At 52.0% G+C, this 22,322-nt stretch overlaps 2 protein-coding genes across 2 annotated transcripts; one reads left to right on the top strand and one right to left on the bottom strand.

Moving 5' to 3' along the window:
* The first annotated feature begins 2,655 nt into the window (after positions 1–2,655).
* Positions 2,656–5,136, top strand: LOC34622480 (serine-rich adhesin for platelets). Its single transcript, XM_026337326.1, has 2 exons — positions 2,656–4,242; positions 4,555–5,136. Exons 1-2 carry the CDS (start codon positions 2,656–2,658, stop codon positions 5,134–5,136), a joined length of 2,169 nt encoding a protein of 722 aa, XP_026193111.1.
* A 14,568-nt stretch (positions 5,137–19,704) lies between these two features.
* LOC34622799 (fibrillin-1) lies at positions 19,705–21,814 on the bottom strand. Its single transcript, XM_026337325.1, has 7 exons — positions 21,793–21,814; positions 21,466–21,603; positions 21,145–21,270; positions 20,773–20,910; positions 20,306–20,566; positions 19,881–20,147; positions 19,705–19,733 (listed from the first exon to the last, which is right to left on the bottom strand). Exons 1-7 carry the CDS (start codon positions 21,812–21,814, stop codon positions 19,705–19,707), a joined length of 981 nt encoding a protein of 326 aa, XP_026193110.1.
* Between the last annotated feature and the right edge of the window lie 508 nt (positions 21,815–22,322).

The following is a 22,322-nucleotide window of genomic DNA, read 5'->3' as shown; positions in this document are numbered from 1 at the left end:
CCGCCACGAACCAGAGCATTTGTGAAAAACTGTCTGTGACGGAAGGCAACTCCTCTGCGGCAAGGTTCTGATGTGCGCCTAAAGGAGCCCTAAATGAATAGCGCGTGGCATAATCCTATGAAATCACCTGACATCCGAGCATGTGCATGCGCTCGCATTCTCCAGGCCAAGTAGTTTTCCTGGGAATTACCCTGTTTACTGTGGGGAGGTTGGACTGCCCTGTCCTAGCTTTTTCTAAAACCTCAGCCCTCAATGCCGCACACCTTTTCTGCCATCAGGTCGTTTCGCTCTTTCGCTCCTCGACTGAAAGACTTTGGAGACGCAAGAGGCAATGATTTTCCAGACCTCGACAGCGTGAATGTGACGAATCATTTCGATTGCCTGGCCTCGGCTGTTGCAGTCCACTAAGTATTTTTGTGGCAGTTCTGCAAGCAGGGTGCTATCCTCTATTCCTGCCGACTGGTTAAGGGGAAAGCAGACAAGCATTCGTGCGTGTAGCACTGTAATAAGCACTCCGTTGAGCGTATCTGTTGAGCACAACTTGTAAGCAAGGCACTTGGCCCTGACTCAGCTACAGGTGGAGGACCCTCGAAAAGCTAGCTATCTTCACGTCTACCGATCTCTTGAGAAGAGGAACTAGACAAAAGAGGGGCATGCAGCGACGACCCGGGGTAGCTGTTCGCAGACTGCCATGGGCGGCCTACATTTGGTGTACCGGGTTAAGTGATACTTGCATATTTTCTAGCACACTGGTGGTCTTGGAGAAGAAATGGAAGAAGAAATATTTGAAGCTTGACTACTTGGTATTTTTGTCTGCATCTCTTATTTGGTGCACAGTAGCGTTAGGTCAACAGAGTAAAAGCAATGTTGCGGGCGTCTGCGCTAGATGGTATGTGCATGCAATTAGCTGCGAATGCTCGGAGTCCGTAGAGGGTGCAACTACGCGCTTTGTACTTGGCCCTATCCCACATGCTGGGAACATTAATAGGCGTGGGCAAGGGAAGGCGGGAGTTCTTTGAAACGAGATGCACTAACTCTCTATTTGGTTTGTGTTGAGCCCGTCTTTTGTTGAGTGTCTTCTTATGAAGAACCCAGATGGAACACCTCAGAATCCCGTTCACTCCGGACTGCCGGAAATAGGGGCAATGCTGCTTTCAAAAAGGATAGCCGCCTACGAGTACCTCTGATAATATATTCCTCCTTGCGATGCATTTACCTTCAACTGTATGCAGTGGATGCTCCCATATTGTTCTCCGAAGGCAAGTGTACCTTGTTCTGTAAGAATACACAATGCGTGTGTCAGTCGTTCAGGGGAGTGCCTCCGTGCAACTGTCGGGACTGGAAAGGGCGTACTGCGAGCTGCGCTTAGTTAACCTTGCCTTTTGGCCAAGGTCATGGGGTTATACAGAAAAGGCGCGAAACATATTGCGTTTTGCAATGATGCAGAAGTCTCTTCAAATCAGGTTGTCTTGCTAGACGGGGTAGATCCGACAAGAAGTGCTTCCGTACAGACGAGCCCTAGGTACGGTGCAATGGCCGGGTAATGAAGTTCGAACGTTTCTTATTATCCGCCGTTCCAGAGACCCCCAGTGACTTTGTTGGCTTACTGAGGGGAGAGCAGGACGGCACTTGGATAAAGCGGCCGTATTCTCTGAACATGCTAACTTTTCCATGCGTTTAGCAGGGCGCGCACACAGGTTCCACATGTTTATCCAGCACAATACACAGGGAAAGCGCCAGATTTGCAGATGGTTGTCGTTGTTTGCGCATAGTGCTACGGCCGTGACCGCATTCTAAGAGGCATTTATGTTCGCTCCCCCTTGAGTAGAGAGTCGTCCTGGACGACCGTATTTCATTGAGTCGGTTATGGCATGCATGTTTTTGCAGTTCGTGTGTCTGGAATCATCCGAAGATGAACGTGTGTCCGGCGTAGAGGATTAGTATTATGTCTTGGCTAATTTTATGAGTGCAAGGAAACAGAGAGGTCAATTTTCATGATTTCTGCACTACGCCGACTCGGGGGCTGCCGCCTCGGCTGCCCGTGGCGCTGCTGCCATTTTATTGCGGCTGCTGGAGATGGTGTCGCTGCATCGCAATTCCAGCATTAGCCGAGGACTTGTGCCGCAGTACTAGTGCGAAGCATCTTTATGCGTAGATTTAGGTGTATCCTACTGCGTTGCTGCAATGTAACGGACTTCCGGCTTGTTCAGCGAACCGCCTGCTGCTGCTGCTGCTCTAGAGGGCGCGACGGCAGCATCTGCAGGGAGCACCACTACTGCGTTGCACATCATTCCTGGTTACAAGGCCTCAAAACAAAGTACCTAGTGCACGGAAAACCCACAAAGTCGTGCCACTTCAGAGCTGAGGGCTTGTTCAGCATTCAAAGTTGTCGACTTCCTCCATGGGGTCCTACTTATGCATCGATGCTGAGGGGCTCTATGATGCGTAGGCATGAAAGAATTTCTTCTTCGCAGTGTTGAGTTCCGGCTATCCGCCTCTCCATTTTGAGGCTTGCCTTGTAGACTGTACAGTGGCGGGATTAAGTGCAGCTGCGCGCGGCATGCAACCACCCCCTTGCATCGGCAGCAGTACAAGTGGCGAAGACGAGAGACGGAGCCCGTCAGCAGCACCAGCTGAGAAGACAGCATCAGCAGGATGTTACCTCTCGGCCTGGACGCGCTAGATCAGCAAGCTGCTGCTCTCTGGAAGACTCTCGATGAGCTAGCACAACAGGACCCCCTGCAATACCGAGCTTTTATTCAGCAGCAGCTGCAGCTGCAGCAGCAGGTGCAGCAGATCGAACAGCAGCCAGCTATCCAACAGCGTCGAGGTGACTCAGCAGGCGCCTCTGCTCCGCCACAAGCAGCAGTGACAGATGCAGAAGCAGCGGAGGCAGCTCTAGTTACGCCCGAGCTTGCGGCATTTACCCCAACGCCTGGCTTTGTCTTCAGACTCCGCATACATCTGTTGCAGCAGCAACAGCAGCATGAGCTGATTCGTGTGATTACCGAGCCACAAGACAAAAACAGCAGCCTCAACGGCAGCAAGGGCTCTGCGGATGTGTGGCGGCAGCTGGATTACTTTATCAATGTGTGCTGCTCTACAAATATCAAGCCTCCTGAGCAACGCACCAGCAGCAAACTGCCTGCTACGGCTGCCGAGTGGCAAACGGCAAAGATTACTGTCAGCATTGGCAGTCGGAGGGTTCTGCCCCCAAAAGAATCCAGCCTTGATGGCAGCAATAGCAGTAATAGCAGCAATAGTAGTAGTAGTAGTAGCAGCAGCAGCAGAAAGAGCAGCCACAGGTCCAGCGAGCTGCTTAATGCTGGTACAGATAACTCGCGCTTATCTCCCTTGCTGGCCGTGGTCGGCAGCAGCAGCACCAGCAGCAGCACCAGCAGCAGCACCAGCAGCAGCAGCAATAGCAGCAATAACAAGGGCGATGGCAGCAGCAGCAGCAGCAGCAGCAGCAGCAGCGGCAGCAGCGCGAATTCAGCTTGCAGCAGGGTAGTTGTGGACGTAGTGGTACACCCAGCAGCTGTGAAGGAGGCCCGTGCCAATCCGCGTTTCAAGTGTCTCCTCAGCTCTTTGTGTTTGCAACAGTTACTTCCGCTGGAGGAGATGTTGGCACGCCAGGAGCATCAGCATCAGCATCAGCAGCAGCAGCAGCAGCAGATAGATGAGGTTCTGCGTCTTCCTGGGGGTAGCACTGTCTCGGTACATGCCGCGGGGGGGGTATCACGAGCAACAGCGAAAAGCATAGCAGGAGCTGGGCAGAGTGCAGCAGCAGCAGCGGCTGCATGCACAGTAACGGTGAACCCCCTACTGGAAACGTTTTCTTTCCCGAAACTTTTGTACAAGGGATCGAAGCAGCCTCAAGAGCACTTGCCGCAAGTCGCCTGTCTCTCTCCTGCTGCACGAGCTGCTGCTGCTGCTGCTGCTAAAGAAGCTGCTGCTGCTGCTGCTGCTAAGGTGGGGTCTGCGCTTGCAGCCGCTGCAGCTGCTGAGTCTCAGTCTCAAAGGCAGGAGGTAAGTGTTCATCTGCCATCACGCAAGGAGGCGGAGCAGTTGCGTCAACAGCAGGAAGAGCAGCACCATCAGACACCGCTGAGCTTCGATCCGCTTCAAGCATTGCGGCAACAACAACAACACCTCGAGGGGAAGCCAGCTGCCGCTGCAAAGGGGGCCTCTCTCATCGAAGTGATAGGCGGAGAAACTGAGGCACCAGAATCCCCACACAAGGCACAGCAGCAGGAGCAGAACTTGAAGGCGCAAAGCAGCAACAGCAGCAGTATGAGCAGAAACAATAGCAGCAGTATGAGCAAAAACAATAGCAACAGTATGAGCAGAAACAATAGCAGCAGTATGAGCAGAAACAGTAGCAACAGTATGAGCAGAAACAGTAGCAACAGTATGAGCAAAAACAATAGCAACAGTATGAGCAACAACGATAGAAACAGTGTGAGCACTATCAGCGACAACAATAGCAACAGTCCCAGCAGCAGCAATGCAAGTGCACCGTATTCATTGGTGCTAGACAAGAAGCTGCAACAGCAAGAGCAGCATTCGGAGCACCAACCACTTCTAAGTGCTACGACCACAAGACGGTTCCGCAGATCAGAGGCTTCAGCAACTGTCAGCACCGAAAGCGCTAGCAGTTCCGCAGCAGCGCATGCAGCAGTGCATCGGCAGATGCAGCGTGAGAAGGATTGCCTACAGCAGCAAACGCAGAAAGAGGAACCAGACCCTCTTGCGACTACAAAGCCCATGCTGCAGCACTGCTTTTCGCAGCTGTTGCAAGAGCATCAGGCGCAGCTGCAGCCCGCAGCAGCAGCCAACTACACGCTAAGTTTGCACATTTCGGAGGGGGGGGTGCCAGAGTTTCGGGTTGTTTTCGCTGCTGCAGTCGCTCCAGATACACTGGAAATCCTTTCTGCGTCAGACAGCTCTAGCAGCAGCAGCGGCAGCAATGTGCTAACCGTGAAGGGGTGTTTTGCCGTCTCTGGGGAAGCCTTTGAGTTGGCGCTGCCGTGTGCCTTTGATGCAACGCACGCTGTTGCAAAGTACAGACAAAAGAAGAGACAGCTTTCTCTCTTCTTTCCTCTTAACGGGCAAAAGCAGGAAGTCACACACTAAATACCGCTGCTGCACCCCTTTGTCTTCATGGGCGGCAGCAGCAGCAACGGCAGCAGCAGCAACGGCAGCGGCGTGTGCTTTCAAGTGTCACTACACAGATACTCCCTGATATTTACATGCGTGCTTGCATGCATTTTATGACGGATTTCCAGCGCTTTGCAGCTTCTGCTAACGAAACTCAGGAGCGTTTTTTTGACTTGGCGGTAGATGGATCTCTGTTTTTGAAGCGTTTCCACACGCTCCAGCTCCTTTCCTGTCTTCTGCTTCTTTTGCATCATCCACGAGAGTCTCTTTCCCTGCTCGATGTGCGCATGGACGTCTGCCTGGCAGTTCCTGCTTGCTTCTGCTGTGCACGCCCATTCGGCTAGCTGGCTTCCTGTCTCTTGCACTGCCTCCCTTGGATAAAGGCTTTTCCGTCACAGCAAACGTGAATGCATGTGAAGCAACGAGCTGCTTTCTCATCTTCTCGAAAAGAAGTTCATGGCACTCGGGCAGCTGGCTCGATATGGGCTTCTTTTGCCGCCCTGCTGTAGAGCCGTGCAACATTGACACAGACAAACGCACAGAAAGAGAGAAGCCGTCAGCACGAAGCGCGAAGCCTCAGCGCCTAGTTGCGGTGCATTCATTTCCGCAATCGTAGGTGTGTTCACAAGACGAGAACAGGCGACAAAGAGGTCTACAGGAGAGCGTTAAGCAGACACGCTCCTGCGGAGCCTTTCTAAGACTCCAAACACGCGTCTCGTGCGGCAAGCCATGGCAGGCTACGCTGCATTCTACCGCTCAAAGATATCGGTATACGCTGAAGGCAGCACTTAGAGAAAGCAGAGTAGATTGAACTGTCAGGGGCGGAGGCATGTGGGCACATAGAGGCATGTGGGCACATGTACAGAGAGCAAGACCTCCGAGAATATTACTCCGTAGGCCTATTCCAAGCCTTAGTGCAAGCCTCAGACTCTCCGCGTACGCGCTGAATTGGAACTGTACGTAATAGCAGTGGTTAGCAAGCACCTGTACAAGAAAAACTTTGCTTCAAGTCTGTTCGGAAGCAGGCGTGTAGTGAGACAGCACTCGGTTGCGGACTGGTGTCCAACTGGTGGAGGGGAAAATGGCGTAGAGCAACCAGTAGAGTTTCTCGGAACGAATGTACTTGACAGTTTCCATGCATCTCGAATGTGGAGACTTCTCCTTTACGCAAAAGTGCGGACTGCGGCACCCAGCTTTTGTAGAAGAATACAGGAATGCAGTGGTGTGCTTCCTCCACTCTCTCTGACGGCGCGATGCAGATTGACGGCTAGTCGTCCGTGTCTCTTGGTGTGTCTATAGCATACTGTGTTTGTACAGATTCGTATGCTCGCAAACAGAGCACGCGCACGCAGAGGGAGGATTCAGCGTTGGGATTTTGTGGTGCCCATCAGGCGCCTTCTGTAGAGCCAGTAGATCCAGAACCTCCGTCTATTGAAGCGAAATTTGTGCTTTCTTTCCTGTGTCCTCCCTTCCCCCATTGTGAAGCCCGACTCTTCCTGCCCCTCTCGTTGAGATGGGCGCCACACTCTTGCCTCGCCTTCTGCCGCTAGCTATCGCCACACCGCAGAAAACTCCTTTACTGGAACCTCGAATCATGCTCAGTAAGGTGCAGGATAAGGACTTTCCAAAGGCAGTCTCACACCACCGTTGCAGAAGCTGGTGGTATACGAGTCACCCTTGATGCCGCTCTGTGTTACTACTCTTGATGCCCCTGCCCTCCGGAAAAGCGTTTTTCCTGAAGCTGTGCGAGCGATGCCGCACCGATGGTGCTATTCTAAGTGGCGTGGTTGCTGGAAGAATGCGTATACACTTCGGCTTCGAATTCTGTACCTGAGTCCGTTCTAGATGTCTCGCTACCCAAGGTCTAGACAACAGAATACACCTCCCTCCCGCCCCCAAATGCACTGCCTAGTCTCTAAGAGTTAGGATTTAGAGTTTCAAAAACATGCAGTTACTGCTTCAGGTGCTTATTGACTCCTTTGCAACTCCCCACCCACCTTCGTGTCTGTGCCGCAGGTCAGTCGTTGGCCACCCCTCAGACCTGAGGATCCGGCATATTGATACACGGCTTTTATGCCCTTAAATTGTTTTGTAGCATGTTTAAAGGCTTTATGCGTCGGCTATAAGGCATGAAATGCACAGGTGTGGGCTTCCCTTCAATGCAGCAGTAGCAAGGACCAGTGGTGCCGTCTCATCACGACATACCCGACAGGGTGTAAACGCCGCTGCAGGGCAAGCCTTCAGACCTAAACACGATGGCGTTGTACACTTAATTTGAAATTCGAAGGGTTTGCTCTGACTAAGGACGAGTTGTCTTTTCCCGATGTGCTAGGTGAAAGCTGTCCCTCCGCCGTGCGGAAGACACTGTCGAGTGCCGCTTGCTCTCGAATGCGTTGTGTGTTCTGGCCCCGTACCTCCTACGTCATGCGTTTTGGGTGTCCATACACCCGAGCTTCCAGGCAGTCTTCCAACGTTCTTTCTTGGATGTAACGCCTCTGCGCTCTCTCGCGAAGTCCACCGATTGTGTATGTACAAGCTGCGAGTATGCGGCTTGTTGCACCTCACCATGAAGCCTTCCTTGCTGGGAGGGCTCGGTTACCCCCGTGCTTTACACGACCGTTGCGCTCTGGCTATCTTCTTGAGTACACCGTACAGGCAGCGCACCAAGCAGCCGCAGCAGCAGGAGGAAGAGGAGCAGCAAAAGCAGCAGCTGCTGATGCATCCGCGCCAGGGCTGTGCGAAACGTTCCACTTCACGTTAATTGCAAACCTCCTCTTTATTAGGGAGCACGTGGGGGCTGACGATGCGGAGATCCTCGTTCTCTGGCTAGATGGCTGCACAGTATGCCGAATCGACGGTACGATGCTTTGCCTCTCCCAGCCTTCCAGCTGCGTTTGCAGGCAGCCAGAGAAGTTCATTAGCTTGCTGGCTTGCTTGGTATTCCCGCTCTTTTTCGAAGCTCACAAGCCGCGGGAGGACGGACGGCCTACGAGGGGAAAAACAGCGAGGGGCGATCTTTTTCGGGTTGAGGCCTGTACAAGGCCAGGCTATACGAGAGGCGCTCCTATCTGCTAACCCTTCTGCTCGCATTGTTTCGCATAGAGAAGGCAGCTTTTCGCTACTCCTGCCGCTATTGCCACTTTCTGCTAAATGCGATATATATACATACATATATGCGTCCACAGGTGAGGCTGAGGACTGCTTGGGAGGCGCTTGCGCCTCTGAGAGCCTGGGATTCGGGCTGGCGTTGCATTGGAACGACAGAAATCACATTTTGCTATTTGCGGCCACAGAAGAAGAGAGGGACGCGTGGGTAGAAAGTCTCTTCAGGTAAGGAGTGCTTGGATACACTAGGTTACAGAGAAAGGAAGCAATGCAGCCGGAAGCGGGGGCGAAGGCCTTTGGGGGCATACAGAAGAGCTGCAGGGTATGACACGCGCACAGGGTAGGGAATGCATGTAGCAGCTAGAAAGATACAGGCGGGAGAACCAGAAATAAGACCTCCCTGCGTTCTAGTCAAGGCGTGCGAGCCCAAAGCTGCAGAAAAAAAAGGCGACTTTAACGGCATTGTGGCTGTTTCGCGTGTTTTTTAGGGCCTCGAAGTGTACGGCATCGTTGAGGGCTATGACGGAGCAGCAGCCGAAAGCGTCTGCCGTTGCAGCACCCGCCAGGAAGGCACAGCAGGACCAGCCTCGGTCCAAAGGCAAAAAGCCTTGGAAGGCTTGTAAGCGTTTGCAATACAGCGAGAAGCTGATCCTGTAAGACGCCCACGTGTCTAAGGCCCCTCGTTGAGGCTGCCAGCCTTAGTGGGGCCCTCAAACCGCAAACACTGCTTGTGTTCCGCTGTGTTCGCCGCAGGGTCCAGGGAGCTGAGGTGTATGGACCTCCTAAAGCCAACGAGACGCGAATCTTAGAGGCAGCGCTGCGTGAGGAAGGAGAAGAGGTAGGCCGAGACACGCGGGAGCATGTAACGCTTTGGGTGACGTATTTAGTATTGCTTTTTCAGATGTTCGAACTCGCAATTACTCAATATTTCAAAGATTCCTCTTTGTGCTTGGCTTTCAGACGCAACGCCTTTGCAAAATGCTCGTTGACGTGTTCCGTCTTTTGCCCGTTCCTTTGCGCCGGGAATTCCGCCGCTTGGCGCGGTGCTGCGTGATGGAGGGGCCCATGAATGATTCAGAGCCTTCAGCGAGCTGTCTCCGCAAGTCTGAGGCCTCCTGTGGGACGCTTGTGGAGTCTCAAGCCCTTGGAGAGCGCAGCGGGCTCTCTGCAGCAGAGTCAGCCGGCTTTAGCAGTGCCACTGGCACTCTATTTGGGGAAGCCTCCGACGCAGGAGACGCGCTGTACCCTCGGGGAGATCCAGAGAAAGGCTTCCAATCGGAGCAGCACGTGGGGGCGTCGCCGCCTTCTGGAAGGCCCTCGGCGACTGGAGGGGTCCTAGAGGGGGCCCCTCTCGAGCCGCCAGTGGCTCGAGCTACTGCCTTAAGGGAGACTCCCAGACAGCCTGTTGGCGTGTACTCTGCCAACAGGGTGTCGCCAGCGGCCAGGAGGGGCTGCCGCTCCGCGAAGAGCCACAGGGGGAGGAGTGTCAGCAGCGAAGACATCAGCTCTTTCAGCAGCATCAGCAGCAAAAGCAGCGGGCAGCAGACCCCCCTCTATGGCGGTAGTCGGCAGAGCAGCAGCGGGAGCGGCTGTAGTCGTGGCAGCAGCAGCAGCAGCAATGCGGCAGGGCTTGGCATGAGAGAGCAAGTCAACTGCATGGCTAGAAAGAGGCAAATCATGCAGCAACATGCTGGACTCGCCCGGCAGTTGGTGCATAGCCAGAGGCCGCCACGGGGGCAGCCAGAAAAGACGCCTTTGAGCCCGCCTAAGCGCACCCTGTCTAAGGAGGGTGGTAAGGAATCTGCACCGAAGGAAACCACAGGCGAGAGTGCTTTGAAAAAAGAAGCGTCAGTAGTCCCTAAGGGGGCCCTCAAAGCTGGCATAAACGCGGGCATTGCGGAAGAAGGATTTTGTTGCAAAGAAGGAGCAAATCAAGCTCCCAAAGGGGAAGCTTCAACAGCGAAAGGGGCTTCCCATAAGTCGCAGGGAGTTCTGGCAAAAATGCACGAGAAGCAGTATCTCGCACAAGACCTCCCGAAAGCTTCTACAGGCCCCTCGAAGGTCACTGGGAAGAAGCCCCCGCAATTACAGGTTCTCCTACTTGCTGACCAAGCAGCTCTCTCAGCTTCCGAGAAAGACTCCTCAACGCAGCACAACGCGCTTTTAGAGGGGCCTCCTCCAGTAGGGCGTCAGAACACAGATGCGCCCCTTTCTGCAGGCACTAAGGCGCCTGTGCAGAACAGGAGCTCCTCTCTATCTCCAAGTACAGGCGGGGGGGCCGTAGAAAAAGAGTCCTTGCCTGCCGCTGCTTCCAGGATTGTTCCCGAGAAAAGCCTCTTGGACGCCGTGAAAGTACCTCTCTCGAAGAAAAAGCCTGTAGCCCCTCTTGCACCTGAAAGTCTTTGTGGGGGCCCCACGCAGTCGCAGCTAGGACCAGGAAAGACACCCCCGAAAGTGCGTACCGCTAAGGATAATAGGAAATCACCTGGGCCCTTGGAAGCAGTTGTACGTTCCCCTACTGCGAAGCCTCTCGAGGATATTCCCAAAGAAGGCTTAAAAAGTGCTTTTGAAGGGTGCCCGAACGATGCCTGTGTGGTGGTTTCGGAGAAGTCTGTATTACCAGTGAAGGATGTAAAGGGGGAGGATAGTGGGCCTTCTAGAGAGCTCCCTGGTGAGGCCGCCTTTGTCGGGGTGGGGCCCCCCCCTACCCCTCCAGTGCTTACTACCTCTGAGAAAAGTGGAAAGCCGCGCACTCTCCCAAGCTCTGAAACAGAGGCAGCAAAGGTCTCCTCGTTTCCTCCGCTAGCGTCGCCTCTAGCAGACACATCAACTACGGTTGCAGCTAAAGGGGAGGGGGCCCTCGGGAAAGAAAATTCTTCATCAAATGTTTCCTGCCCTCCAGAGGGAAGGGGTCCGCCCCCTCGCATCGCAGCGGACACTAGAGAGCCTGCTTCGGAGCCTGCTGGCAGCAGCAGCCGCCGCGGAAGTCGCTCAAGGGCCCCCCTTACGGTGCTGGGAGCTGTTTCGCTCTTGTTAGGGATGCGTGCTGAGCACTCCCAGAAGCGCGCAGCAGAAGGCAAGAGTCAATCTCCCTTTGAGCGCTGCACCCAGGAAAGTGCGCGTGGAAGCCCTCCGTGCAAAAACCGCAGTGATGTTTACAAGGCCTTGGACAGCCCGGAGTGGTCGTCTCTCACCCGTGGCTGGAGCGACGAGGAGTGGAGCTCCTTCGTGCTGGGGGAAGAGCAGGAAGGGCAGGATCTTACTGCGGAAGAAGAGAGGTCTGAAGAAAAGACGACGCCGACGGCCACCATGGTCAGGAGCTTGAGACGCGAGCACGAGGATGGCCTTCAAGGGGATGTTCAGGAACGGGTGCTGCCTGTCACGGTATTTTACTGCGACACGGCACGCCCGATCACGGTGTATGACGAGGTGAGCGAAGCGGACAGCTTGAGGGCAGAGGACGAGGAGGGTGTCTTGGGGATATGCATTAGAAAGGCCAAGTATCTTAGGGGTAGCAGGATCAGGCGTCAAAGGGTGTCTGAGGGGCCTGCCCCTGAGACACCCTTCGAGAAGGGGCACATGCTGCGCAGCTGGGGTGTCATGAAAGAGCGCATGATGCAACTCCAGTTTGCGCCGACAGTTCATCAGCAGCAGCAAAGGGCCCTAGAGGCCCTCTCCCTCGGGAGGTCGTGGAGCCCACAGGGGGGGCGCACCTCCCCTGTCTTTTCGTCACTGTAAAACAAGCGCTATCCGCAGCAGTGAAAGTGTTTCTGAGGCCTAAGCTGGCTCCCCGATGAAGCTCGTTGCAGATCCAGCCTTTGGGTGGCATGGCAAGTCGTGGGTGTACCTACGCGCCTCCGCCGTCTCTCGCGCACCAGGCTACGCGTGTTTCAATGCTGCGCTATTTAATGTGTTTGGCCGCTCTCACTCGGGGCCTTGAAGAACCAAACGTGTGCCTCTGGTCGGTGAACACCTGTCTGTCTCTCTCTCTCAAATATAAGGTCTGCTTTAGACAACACCCCAGACGCGTGGTCTCCTCCCCAACCCGTCTAACAAGAACTCAAGCGTGCTCCGTCGTCCGCACCGCGAACAATATCTAGAGTTACAACGGTAGCCTCCATGCCCGTAAACCTATCCGAGGCTTAGTGTAACATACATGTGCCCCGACGCAGTCCAGACACCCCTACTGGGGTCGTTTGTAAGAAGAGATCAAATGGTCCCCTCCGATGTAGTCGCACCCACTGCGCCTTTTGCGATGTGCATATCTGTTAGGTACACATACATATACATGTATATATATATATACATACACAGCACGCTTTACGGTTTTCCTTGAGGGCGTACTACACCCACACCTAAAAACTGAAGCAACAATTTTGGCCCCCTTAATGCCGTGAGCGCGAAGTATTCCAGCTGGGTAACAACTTCCAGGTTCCCCCGCTCTCACTTGTGCTCTTGGCACTGCTGTTGCTTCTGCTGCATTCGCCGATGCTGGTATTTTTATGCCGCGGCCTCTTGCTGCTCCTCTGCCCTCTGTGCCGCTTTTTTTCAAGACGCCGCAAGTGCCACCTATTTAGCCGCTCCCGAGATTGCGTGTTTCAACCATCTTGCCTCGCCTCGCCTCGCCTCGCCGCTTCTTTCGCGCAGCAGCAACACCAGGCCCTTGGTGGGCAATCCTCAAGGGTGCACACCCTGAGCCTCTGAATCAACAAAAAACTTGGCTTTGACTCCCTGACAGTGCCGCTGCTGCTGCCGCAGCGCGCCATTACAGTCCGTGCCGCTGCTGCTGCGTATACTCCGCTATACACACCTGCGCAGTCTGACAACGGGCTCGCGAGATGCCCTAACTCCGTCTGTGTGAGAAACGGGAGCTAAAAAAACTACATTCCAGGCAGCATCGCGGCAGCGTTATTCCTCCGGTAAGTGCGCTGATTGTGTCGCTTTTGATTTCTCCGTTGCTGTCTCGTCCTTGCAAATGAGGCAGTCTTACACGGCTGCTGCAGAAGCCCTAGCAGCTCAGCTGAGGCACGGAAAGGGTATCTGCCGACTGGAACGGTTCTGGTGCTGCCCTCCGCAGGGGAGGCGAACTAGCAGCTGCTCTTTTTTCTGCCACCTGCGAAACTGGCTCAAAAAAGGCCAGCCCATCCCTCAGGGATGAGCGAAGAGGGGGCTCCAATCGCAGAGAAAAGGAGGAGGTTGACTGCCGTCCCGACGCAGTGCAGGCAGACATGACAGAGGGTTCCTTCCAAATGCCGCTGGTGTCTGGCGAAACGCCAGCCGAGCGCGTGCAGAGCCAAGACGAGGAGGAAGGCCCACAGATACACTGTACAGACGAGGGGCGGTGCCGAGTTTACTGTGATGAAGCAGAAAGTCAAGACTACGAAGCGAGCTGTAAAAATATCCACCGTCCGTCTCCACCCCAGCCGAGGGCGACACCAGTGCAGCAGCGAGGTCACGAAGAGAAGCAAAGACAAGCAGCCCATTCCGACGCAGCCGAAGTAGAAGGCGCCTATTGGATTGAGACACAGAAACAAGGCGGAAAGGAATAACAAGCGCTCGCACTCCACCGGCAGATAGCGCCCTTCACTGTCTAAGACCAAGGGGGCGCAAGGACCTGCCTCGTCTCCGTGCGCTTTAGGCAGCAACAAGGAGCTCCAACTCGGAGACTGAGATGTTGGGGAGGCAGCCTCATCGTTGGCGGGAAGTTTTGCGATGCGGAATGCAGCCTCTTTGGAAGGACTCATGAGAGGCTTGCTCTCCCAGTACGGCGCTTCCTCGGAGATGTCGCACTCCCCAGCCTTCCAGATGCCTGTTTGGAAGCCTAAAGGCCACCTAAACGACAGCCCTACGCCAGAGGGGCCCCTGAGTCTCAGAAAAGAGGTATTATTGGTGAAGAAAGAAATCAGATCGCCGGAGCGTGGGGGCCCCTCTACGCGGAGACCTGCTGCAGGTCCGAGGGGGGCCCCCCCGTGGTCTTCTCCTTTGAGTTGCGAGACTCCAGAGCAGAAAGAGTGCGTCCCATCAGAAGGCTGGAGAGCGCAATGGAGCGCTCCTTTATGGGGGGCCCCCTCGGAGTCTGAGGAGGAGGTTTCCATCGCGTCGGAAGACGCAAACGGAGGTTTCAAAAGCACCGCCCGAGTGTACTGACAGTGCAGTGAAAAATTGGAAGAAGAGACAGAGAACTCAGCAGCAGCTATTTAGGGGCGCATAAACACCAGTAGTGCTTCCAGAGAGAAGACCAGGTGTGCAGCAGCAGCAGCGGAAGCAGCAGGGTGACCCTACAAAATGTCGTTCTCTTGAAGAGAGGTACGAGCTTATTAGACACCTGATGAGTTTTGATACGTAAGCACGGGATAAACTACACGAAGAAGCAGCAAGAAAGGCGCAGTGGAGGCTCAGGGAGGCGAAGGGAGCTGGGTGCAGCTAGCAGCTGCTGCTGCGGATGCTGTGCTGCCTGATCGGTGGGCGTTAGGTACTCTGCCTGTTGCATGAAGGCCGTCCAACACAAGTCTCTGCTTCTAGAAATACGATACCTGCTGCTTAAATCTCTCAAGAAACGATGGAAACGCCAATAAAATGGATTTTGCCGTCAGAAACTACCGGAAAATTGAGTCAGACGAGCACCCGTAAAATGAAGAGGGACCACATCTTGGCCCCCTTATACGCGCATTGAGACTATCTTCCCATTGAAAGCTTCGCTGTGAAAAAATTAACGAGAGAGAAGCAATGCGCCGAAAGCCTCCACGTCCTTCCTCAATTTCTTGCGATCTTCATTGAGCTACGCGCGACTCCAGTCAAACAAATGGTCAAGATAATTTTGGCTGAAGAAAGGCGAATCCGCGTTCATGATCAGTGTAAAAATACATAGGATAATGGCGGTCTTACTCGGAGATAATGGATTTGTCCAATTAGTTTCCTTCGAGTCTAGCTAAGGAAGCGGGCCGTGCAGCATCGACTGTATCAGGCCGAATTGCATTTTGGCAGGTTCAAGGCTGCCTGCTATACTGACCAAGAAGGCATTGAGAATTGACTTGGTTGCTTACTTGTGCATATTACTCATTTATTACAGAGGAGGACTAGCCCAAACTATGAGAATAAAAGCTCTTCGCTCCTGTGCGCGGTGTTGCACATGCAACTGAGAGCGAACGCATAAAGCTCTGTGATTCACGGAGGGTGCAGCTCTGCGCACCTCAGCTGTCCACTTTGCCCTTAGGCAGACATACTGAGGAGGAAGGGAACAAGGAAAGCAGGGTATGGTTCTAACGGGGAGCACTGAAAGACAGTCTTTTATGTTTTTGCTGGTTTGGGAATGAAGTTGTGACGCTCCGGCTTCTAGGCCCTTTCTAGGTTTCAAATCCAAACCCATAGCAAAAGTTTATACACAATTAGTGGGTGCAGCTCTTAAGGATATCTTACCCCCGTTCGTGCCGGCCTTATGTCGAAGGTTCTGACATGAAGTGCGACAGAGGAGGCCCTTAGGGTGCATCAGTGTCGTTCCCCCTTTAACCACCTGCATCAAACAATGCTAATTTCGAAACACGGCCTAAAGCGCACAGGCACACAGCACTGATGCCTTTTAGCTTGGAGCTAAGTGTCCTCTGCTACAAATAACATACACTAGCAGCCATATCAAATTGTAGTTATTCCTATTTCTTTGTCAGATATAACCCACGTAGTTGAAACTGGCGAAACGTTGGTAAGCCCACTCCAGAGAGTCTTCGTATGAAGACTTTATGAGGAGCCACACAACGGGCTGAGCACTGCAGAGAATATAGTATACTAGCTCCAAGAGCATGCAGTAAAAGGATGGGTGATGCGTGCCTGAGTTTTTATGCAACTGAGTACAGCTCTCTGCAACTGGCTGTATGCACAAATACAGCAGTCCATGCAACTACCTTGGCAGTGCTCCTCCTTCTCCCAAGCAAAAACTGTGTGGATGGGGGCAGAAGAAGCACTTCTTGGAGAAAGGCTGGAAATTTATTTAGGCTGAGTTAATGGCTCTCTATATGCAGGCCCAAGCAGGAAGCATTACGTATTAGAACTGCATAGCTTAATGTGGCTAATGCGACACCACCCATGTGGATGGGCTACGGCAGAACAGGCTAGTTGCATGTACAAAATTTGTTGTGTTGATTCAGTAGCTCCTGAGTATGTGCTGTGTAAACACACTTTGGACGGCTTTTAGTAAGATTACGTTTTAAACGTTCTGAAGTTTGACGGAGGGGTGATGGCTAGAGGGGCAGGAGGGGCAGACCTAGATGCCAAAGTGAGGATATTAGCTTCATAGCATGTTGCGGAACAGAAGTTCTACTTTCCTGCCGAGCTTGTGGATAAGAGCGCGTTTACGCAGACCCTGGAGCATGGCTGCCGTTTGAACTAGCATGTGCTAACGAGCTTAGCTCTTGCTAAAGGCTTTCTTCCAAGGTTGCTTGTGAAGCAATTAGGTAACAGAACTCGAGATAACATACATTGTGAAGAAGGCGCACAAAAGAGGTGGCCATTTTAATGTTTGACACACTTCAGGTAGCAATCACTACAGCGCAGACCTCACTACACGCACTTTTGTTGGTTCAGACGAGGTTTCATGGGCAGAAAGCCCTGGAAGAACTTGATATCTTTGTGGCTTTGTGCAGTGAAGATTCTTAGGCTTGCGATGTAGATATCCATGAGCTTGGCAACGAAGGCGGTACTTGGTGGATGTACAGATTGTCCTCCTGATATTTATATCTTGCCTGTTTTGTACTAAAGGCCCCTCTCTAATAATATATGCAGCAACCTCACATTGCTGGAAGCCCGATCCGCTTTGCTTGCCCTTTACTCAGCATTTAAGTGTCCATATTCACCTAACGCGTTGAAGAAACCAATGAAGCATATGAAGCCAGGACAGTTATATCCATCCCCAGCATTCAAGGGGGAGCATCAGAGGATATGCAAGAGGCGTACCGCTCCAGAAGAGCCTGCAAACGGATTGCAAAGATGTGAGCTTTCGTACTGCAAACGGATACCTTATTTGGGATCATAAGCACGTGCACAAGGCCAACGCACCTGGGAGAGCGAGCGCATAAGGCTTGCCTTTGGTAGAGGCTACTATGCATTGGGTTAAAAACCGGGGTTTACAACGCTTGCAGGAGACTCTGTTTTACTCCCAACCGCAAGAGTCCCCTTAACTCTGTATTGTGCTTCCGATGTTCCTACTTTAAAATCAAAGCATGATAATCTTTGCACGCGCAGTGAGCTTCCAGCTGCCTTAAAGAGTCCACGGTGTCTCTGCGTCCTAAGTGAGACTGAAGTACTTAGAGACAAACTTCGGGTTGAGAAGGAAACGCGGTTGAACCTAAGGCTTACTCTACAGTAGCTTTCGTCCGTGATAACACAAAAAAGGGCTTTAAAACACTTGTTTTTATGAGCGTTTAAATTTTTTACTTCCTGACATCGCCAAGATCAAAGCAGGAGAGTGAAGTGTTACAGCGTCGATGCGGGCATGCGTAGCATCCAACAGAAGCATGAACGGTGGCAGTGTCACTTTTCGACTTTGCTGTTGAGATGCGCTTTATATCAGGCTTATAGCAGTGCCTTCTTGCACATGGCTGCATCCTTACTCCTGACTTTGCATTTTTTCTGGTTGGGTGCGTTGTGGCCTGCGCAGCACAGCTGCCTTATTCAGGTCCAAGTAAAGACACCCTCAGCCTTCACGCGCCCTCAAAGCAGCCTTTACATGTGAACCGTTTATTGCGGAAAGGATATGGAGAAATCTGTCGAGTGGCTCTGTCTGCGGACTCTCGGACAGAGAGGGCCATTAGAGTATTCAGGCAATCGGGCTCAGATTAGCAAATTGGTTCGCTCAACATACGCGTAGCGGGAAAGTGTAAATCACTCGCGCACGTAATCTACAGACCTCACTTGCCCTTTTGAAGTCTATTTTGGGATAGACAGCCCATAGTGGCCTTTGGGCTTTGGCATGACTTCTCAGCCCGCCTGTGTGTTGACAAGAGCAGAATACAGCGCACCCCATAGAGGCTGAAGGGCAGGTAGAACCATAAAGTGCATTCGCACACAATATTTGGGGATCTATTTTGCCGTGAGCATACCGCTTGCATCAATTATCTCTACTGTGGTGAAAAAAAACTAGTAGAGAAGTGTAGTAGTGCAGTGGAAGAATGTCTCTTCCATTATTGTTCAGCAGGAGGAGCGATCCACCAATCCTTACCTGGACCTTCGCCGGAATCAACAGTCCCGCAGATGGCCTGAAGATTCAACGAGCGGCTGTAAGTGAACGAATGTGTTCTTGAAAATTCTGCAGAAAGTGCAGGCACTAAGTTGTGGCAGGCCGTGGTCAGTCGCACGTTTTCCACTTGAGGCTTTGCTTTCAGTAAATTGAAAGGCCTGTAGCGTACAAAGAAGGACGATCAGACGAAGAAACTAGCGAGGCAATGGCTCGAACCTGTGGCGATTCTCTCATCACTTGCTGCCCTTTCTTTACCATCGATACAAGTGGAACTAATGAGTTTTCTACAGCATGTTTGGCCCTCTGTGCATCTAGCGCGCGCACACTGATATCGGTAGGCTGTGATGAGCCTAGATGGACTGGAAAGTCCGCAAGTAACAAATTCTAGGCACAACTGGTGGACTGTGTACCACAAGTTGATAATGATCATGGCAAAACAGATCCATTCTAAAGGCCATCCCGCAAGTGGTGGCTACGACTTGAGTTTGTGGAAATGAGACCATGTGAAGTCAGACTCTGGAGGGGCTGGTGTGGGCATGCCTACAGTCCGGAGTCAGTACAGCGGTATCTGGATTCAGCGTCACCGCGACAGGCCTTCGCTGTCTTGGGTGTGTGCCGGTAGCAATAGCAACGAAATTCTGCCCTACTAAGTGCAAATAAAACCTTTACACTCCAATACTAAGTGCCTGAAAAGTGTACTCTCCCATAGCGTCGTCATCTATAGTATTGACGCCATTTCTATTGTCTGTTGCATACTGAAATGCACATGCTGGTTTTAGGGGACGTTTCGCTTACAAGTGCGCATGTTTGCTGTTTCGCGGCTTGCCACAGCCTCAGTTCGATGAAACATATTACGGCTGTCAATGATCTGAAGAAAGCAAATAGCTATACTACAATGCCTATGCTGCTCATTTGTCCTTTTTTGTGGGTTACCACATATGAAATGACTGCTGAGCACCATATCTGATTTATTGATGCAGCTTTGCTTTCATCCTCTTCTTCTGTTTTGGGAAGAGGGACTGCAGTGTAAAACACTTGCCGATTAAAATAGGGAGGGCTTTTTCGATAATATGCCCGCGCTGTGCTGTGTGAAACATTGACAAGGCCACGAGCGCATCTCCACTGGCGAATAAAACTCATGCAACAAGCAGAGCTCCTACTAAACGCAAACGAAGGGCTATCTTACGGATTAGTTTGCACTTCAATAAATTACATTACTTTGTGTGTGGTAGTGCTTGAACGCCTATATAATGTGCCCATTGAGAGCATATATAGCATTCTCCCAGGGAAATTCACAGGACATGCATCCGCAGAGTTTGTGTGTGTGTGTGTGTGTGTGTGTGTGTGTGTGTGTGTGTGTGTGTGTGTGTGTGTGTGTGTGTGTGTGTGCTTTTTGCTCTAGTAGGTTTGTGATACGCACATAGGATACCTCCAGATACGAGGAAGATCACAAAGACTGACAATACGACAACAGCCCAAACCCATGCCGGAGTATCGCTGGTTGCGCCGTTCGCGAGAAAGACTGCTATCTGCTCGGATGAGGATTTGTCTTGGCATTCCCAGGCCCCAACCTGCGTTGTGCTCTTTGAGCAACTTTTGTAGCTCCCACAAGTCAGACCCAGTACCGTGCAAGCCAATTCTTCCTTGCCCTGAAGAGCTACGTATTCATCGCATTCACACAAAAAAAGCTCCGGGCTCAACGAGAAGTAGCTTGAAACCTAAAGTAGCCACTAAAAGCTGCATGCCCTAAGCTGATGACTGGACGTCCTAACGGTCGTAAGAAAAGCAAAACTGGTAGAATAAGTGTAAACTTACGTTCGCATGTGTTGACGGTTCCTGCTCCATAAAATCCAGAGATGCACTCGCACTTGAAGGATCCAGGTATCAGAGAGCATGTGGCAAACTTGGTATCGCACGCGTTCTTCCCAGTGCCACAGAAGTCCTCAGTGACACAACCACTACCCGACGAGTCAGGCTCATAACCAGCCCCACATTCGCACTTGTAAGAGCCGGGCAGATTTGTGCACACCGCATTGCTGGGGCAAATGGACGGGTTTTCGTTGCATTCATTAATATCTGACATGATTCACAATACCCACTTGTTCAAGCATTTATATGCGATGCTGGAAAGGTAAAGGCAAAGAAGACACATGTTAGAGTCCGAAAACGAAGCGAAAATGCTTGTAGTATTTAAGGTCCTGAGTTTGGAACATAAGGAGTGGCTGCTTGAATTTGGAGCTGTAATGTTCCATTGTCGATTGTTGATTAAAAAGGGCTCTCACCTTTGCAGGCCACTCCCGGTTCCTCGTTATTGCCAGTCCATCCCTTATGGCAGCGGCACAACTGCCTGGCTCCGTCCTGGTTGATGCAGTCACTGTTCTCATCGCACCCCCCTCTATCGGTTGCACATTCGTTAATGTCTGAACAACCAAAACAAAAAGTAAAAGCTATTGTAATCCACTTACATGCAGCACAGCGGACTGCTTCCCTTGTGAAAAGGTAACGCAAACATTGTATAACAATTGAAAACACAACTTGTCATGCGAGTATTTCATGCCCGGCGATCCTGCCAGCTACTTTGATATACGGAGAGTGTGTGATGCTGTTTAAAAGTGTGTGAATGATGGGCCATTCACGCGTCTAATCTGGCATACCGACGCATGTCCCTCCTTTTTCTTCGCGATATGTTCCACATCCACATTCATAACTACCAGGCGTGTTTACGCAGTCACTCCCTTTCTGCTGACAGTTGTCGAGGCCTCTCGCACATTCATCAATATCTGAAGAACAAGGGTAGCAGCTGTACCATGAGGCCAATTCTATGACTGGCTTTTAAGCATGAATATGCAATGTACTAGATTCTGTGAGTACGTTGTGCATGTCTGCCTCCTCATAAAGGTGCCATGCTGCATGAAAAGATTTCTAGAGGAAATAGAGTTGTACCCGCATAAAACCCCCCGCAAGTTCAGACTCACCTTTGCAGGTCGCCTTCGTGTTTTGCCCATCGGGCTCATAGCCCGACTGGCAGCTGCACCAAAAATAGTCGGAGCCATTTTGGCATGACACGGCCTTCTCAACGTGTTCACAGAAGGTCGACCCGCCAGACGAGCACGCTGTGGCACCATATTCAACAAATAGTGGCAGAAAAACAGCCTCACGAAGGCGCACTGATTACGGCCTACACCATTGATGTTGGGCACACAACGACAAAAAGGTCTTTCTACCTTAGCGAGAGTGTTCTTATATGAACTGTATAGATGAAACTCGTTCTGAGCTACAAATTTTGGTGATCTACTCCTCACGAGTGCTGTTGTTGCCTCCCATGGTGAATGAGTCTCGACTCGTGCTGGGTCACGGCGTTCTTCCTGTTCCCTACGATGTAATTCGCCTGTCTGGCGGGGCGATTAAGTCTCCTTTGGACACTTACAAAAGGCATGAACAGGCAGAACGATGAACAGAAAGGGGGAAGGAGTTGAAGGTCGAGCTCGCTTCAGCTGCCCAATTGGTGAACAATCGGGGGATTAGATGGTTGGCTGAGGCTGGAAAGCACGCGAATCCTTGGGTATTAAAAAAATGACATGGCTTTCCCCATGGCCTGAAGAAGCTAAAGGAAATAGATCAGGATTGATTCCGTTGAAAATAGACAATTTGGGCGCCGCTGCTGCTTGACATGAGACTGCAATCGCTACCTGCTAGTTCTCTGCAGCTTCCCGAAGGCCTCCACCATCAAAGTGTGCATGCTCCGAAACAATATTTTAAATCTCAAATATCCTGAACTTTTAGTGTACAGCTGCTATTATTGATAGGAGGAGAACACACTCGCGATGAAACT

Source organism: Cyclospora cayetanensis, unplaced genomic scaffold (genome assembly GCF_002999335.1).
Source record: "Cyclospora cayetanensis isolate NF1_C8 unplaced genomic scaffold, CcayRef3 CcayRef3_contig_177, whole genome shotgun sequence".
Lineage (NCBI taxonomy): Eukaryota > Apicomplexa > Conoidasida > Eucoccidiorida > Eimeriidae > Cyclospora > Cyclospora cayetanensis.
This window is presented reverse-complemented; position numbering and strand designations above follow the sequence as displayed.

Excerpts from the sequence above, each read along its gene's own strand:
- LOC34622799 (XM_026337325.1), bottom strand. The coding sequence starts at position 21,814 with ATGGGAGGCAACAACAGCACTC. Across the intron at positions 21,604-21,792 it reads GGGAGGCAACAACAGCACTC|CGTGCTCGTCTGGCGGGTCG; the intron begins GTGAGGAGTAGA and ends ATGGTGCCACAG. Across the intron at positions 20,911-21,144 it reads AAAAGGAGGGACATGCGTCG|ACATTAACGAATGTGCAACC; the intron begins GTATGCCAGATT and ends TTGGTTGTTCAG.
- LOC34622480 (XM_026337326.1), top strand. The coding sequence starts at position 2,656 with ATGTTACCTCTCGGCCTGGACGCGCTAGATCAGCAAGCTGCTGCTCTC. Across the intron at positions 4,243-4,554 it reads CACCAGAATCCCCACACAAG|CAAGAGCAGCATTCGGAGCA; the intron begins GCACAGCAGCAG and ends AAGCTGCAACAG.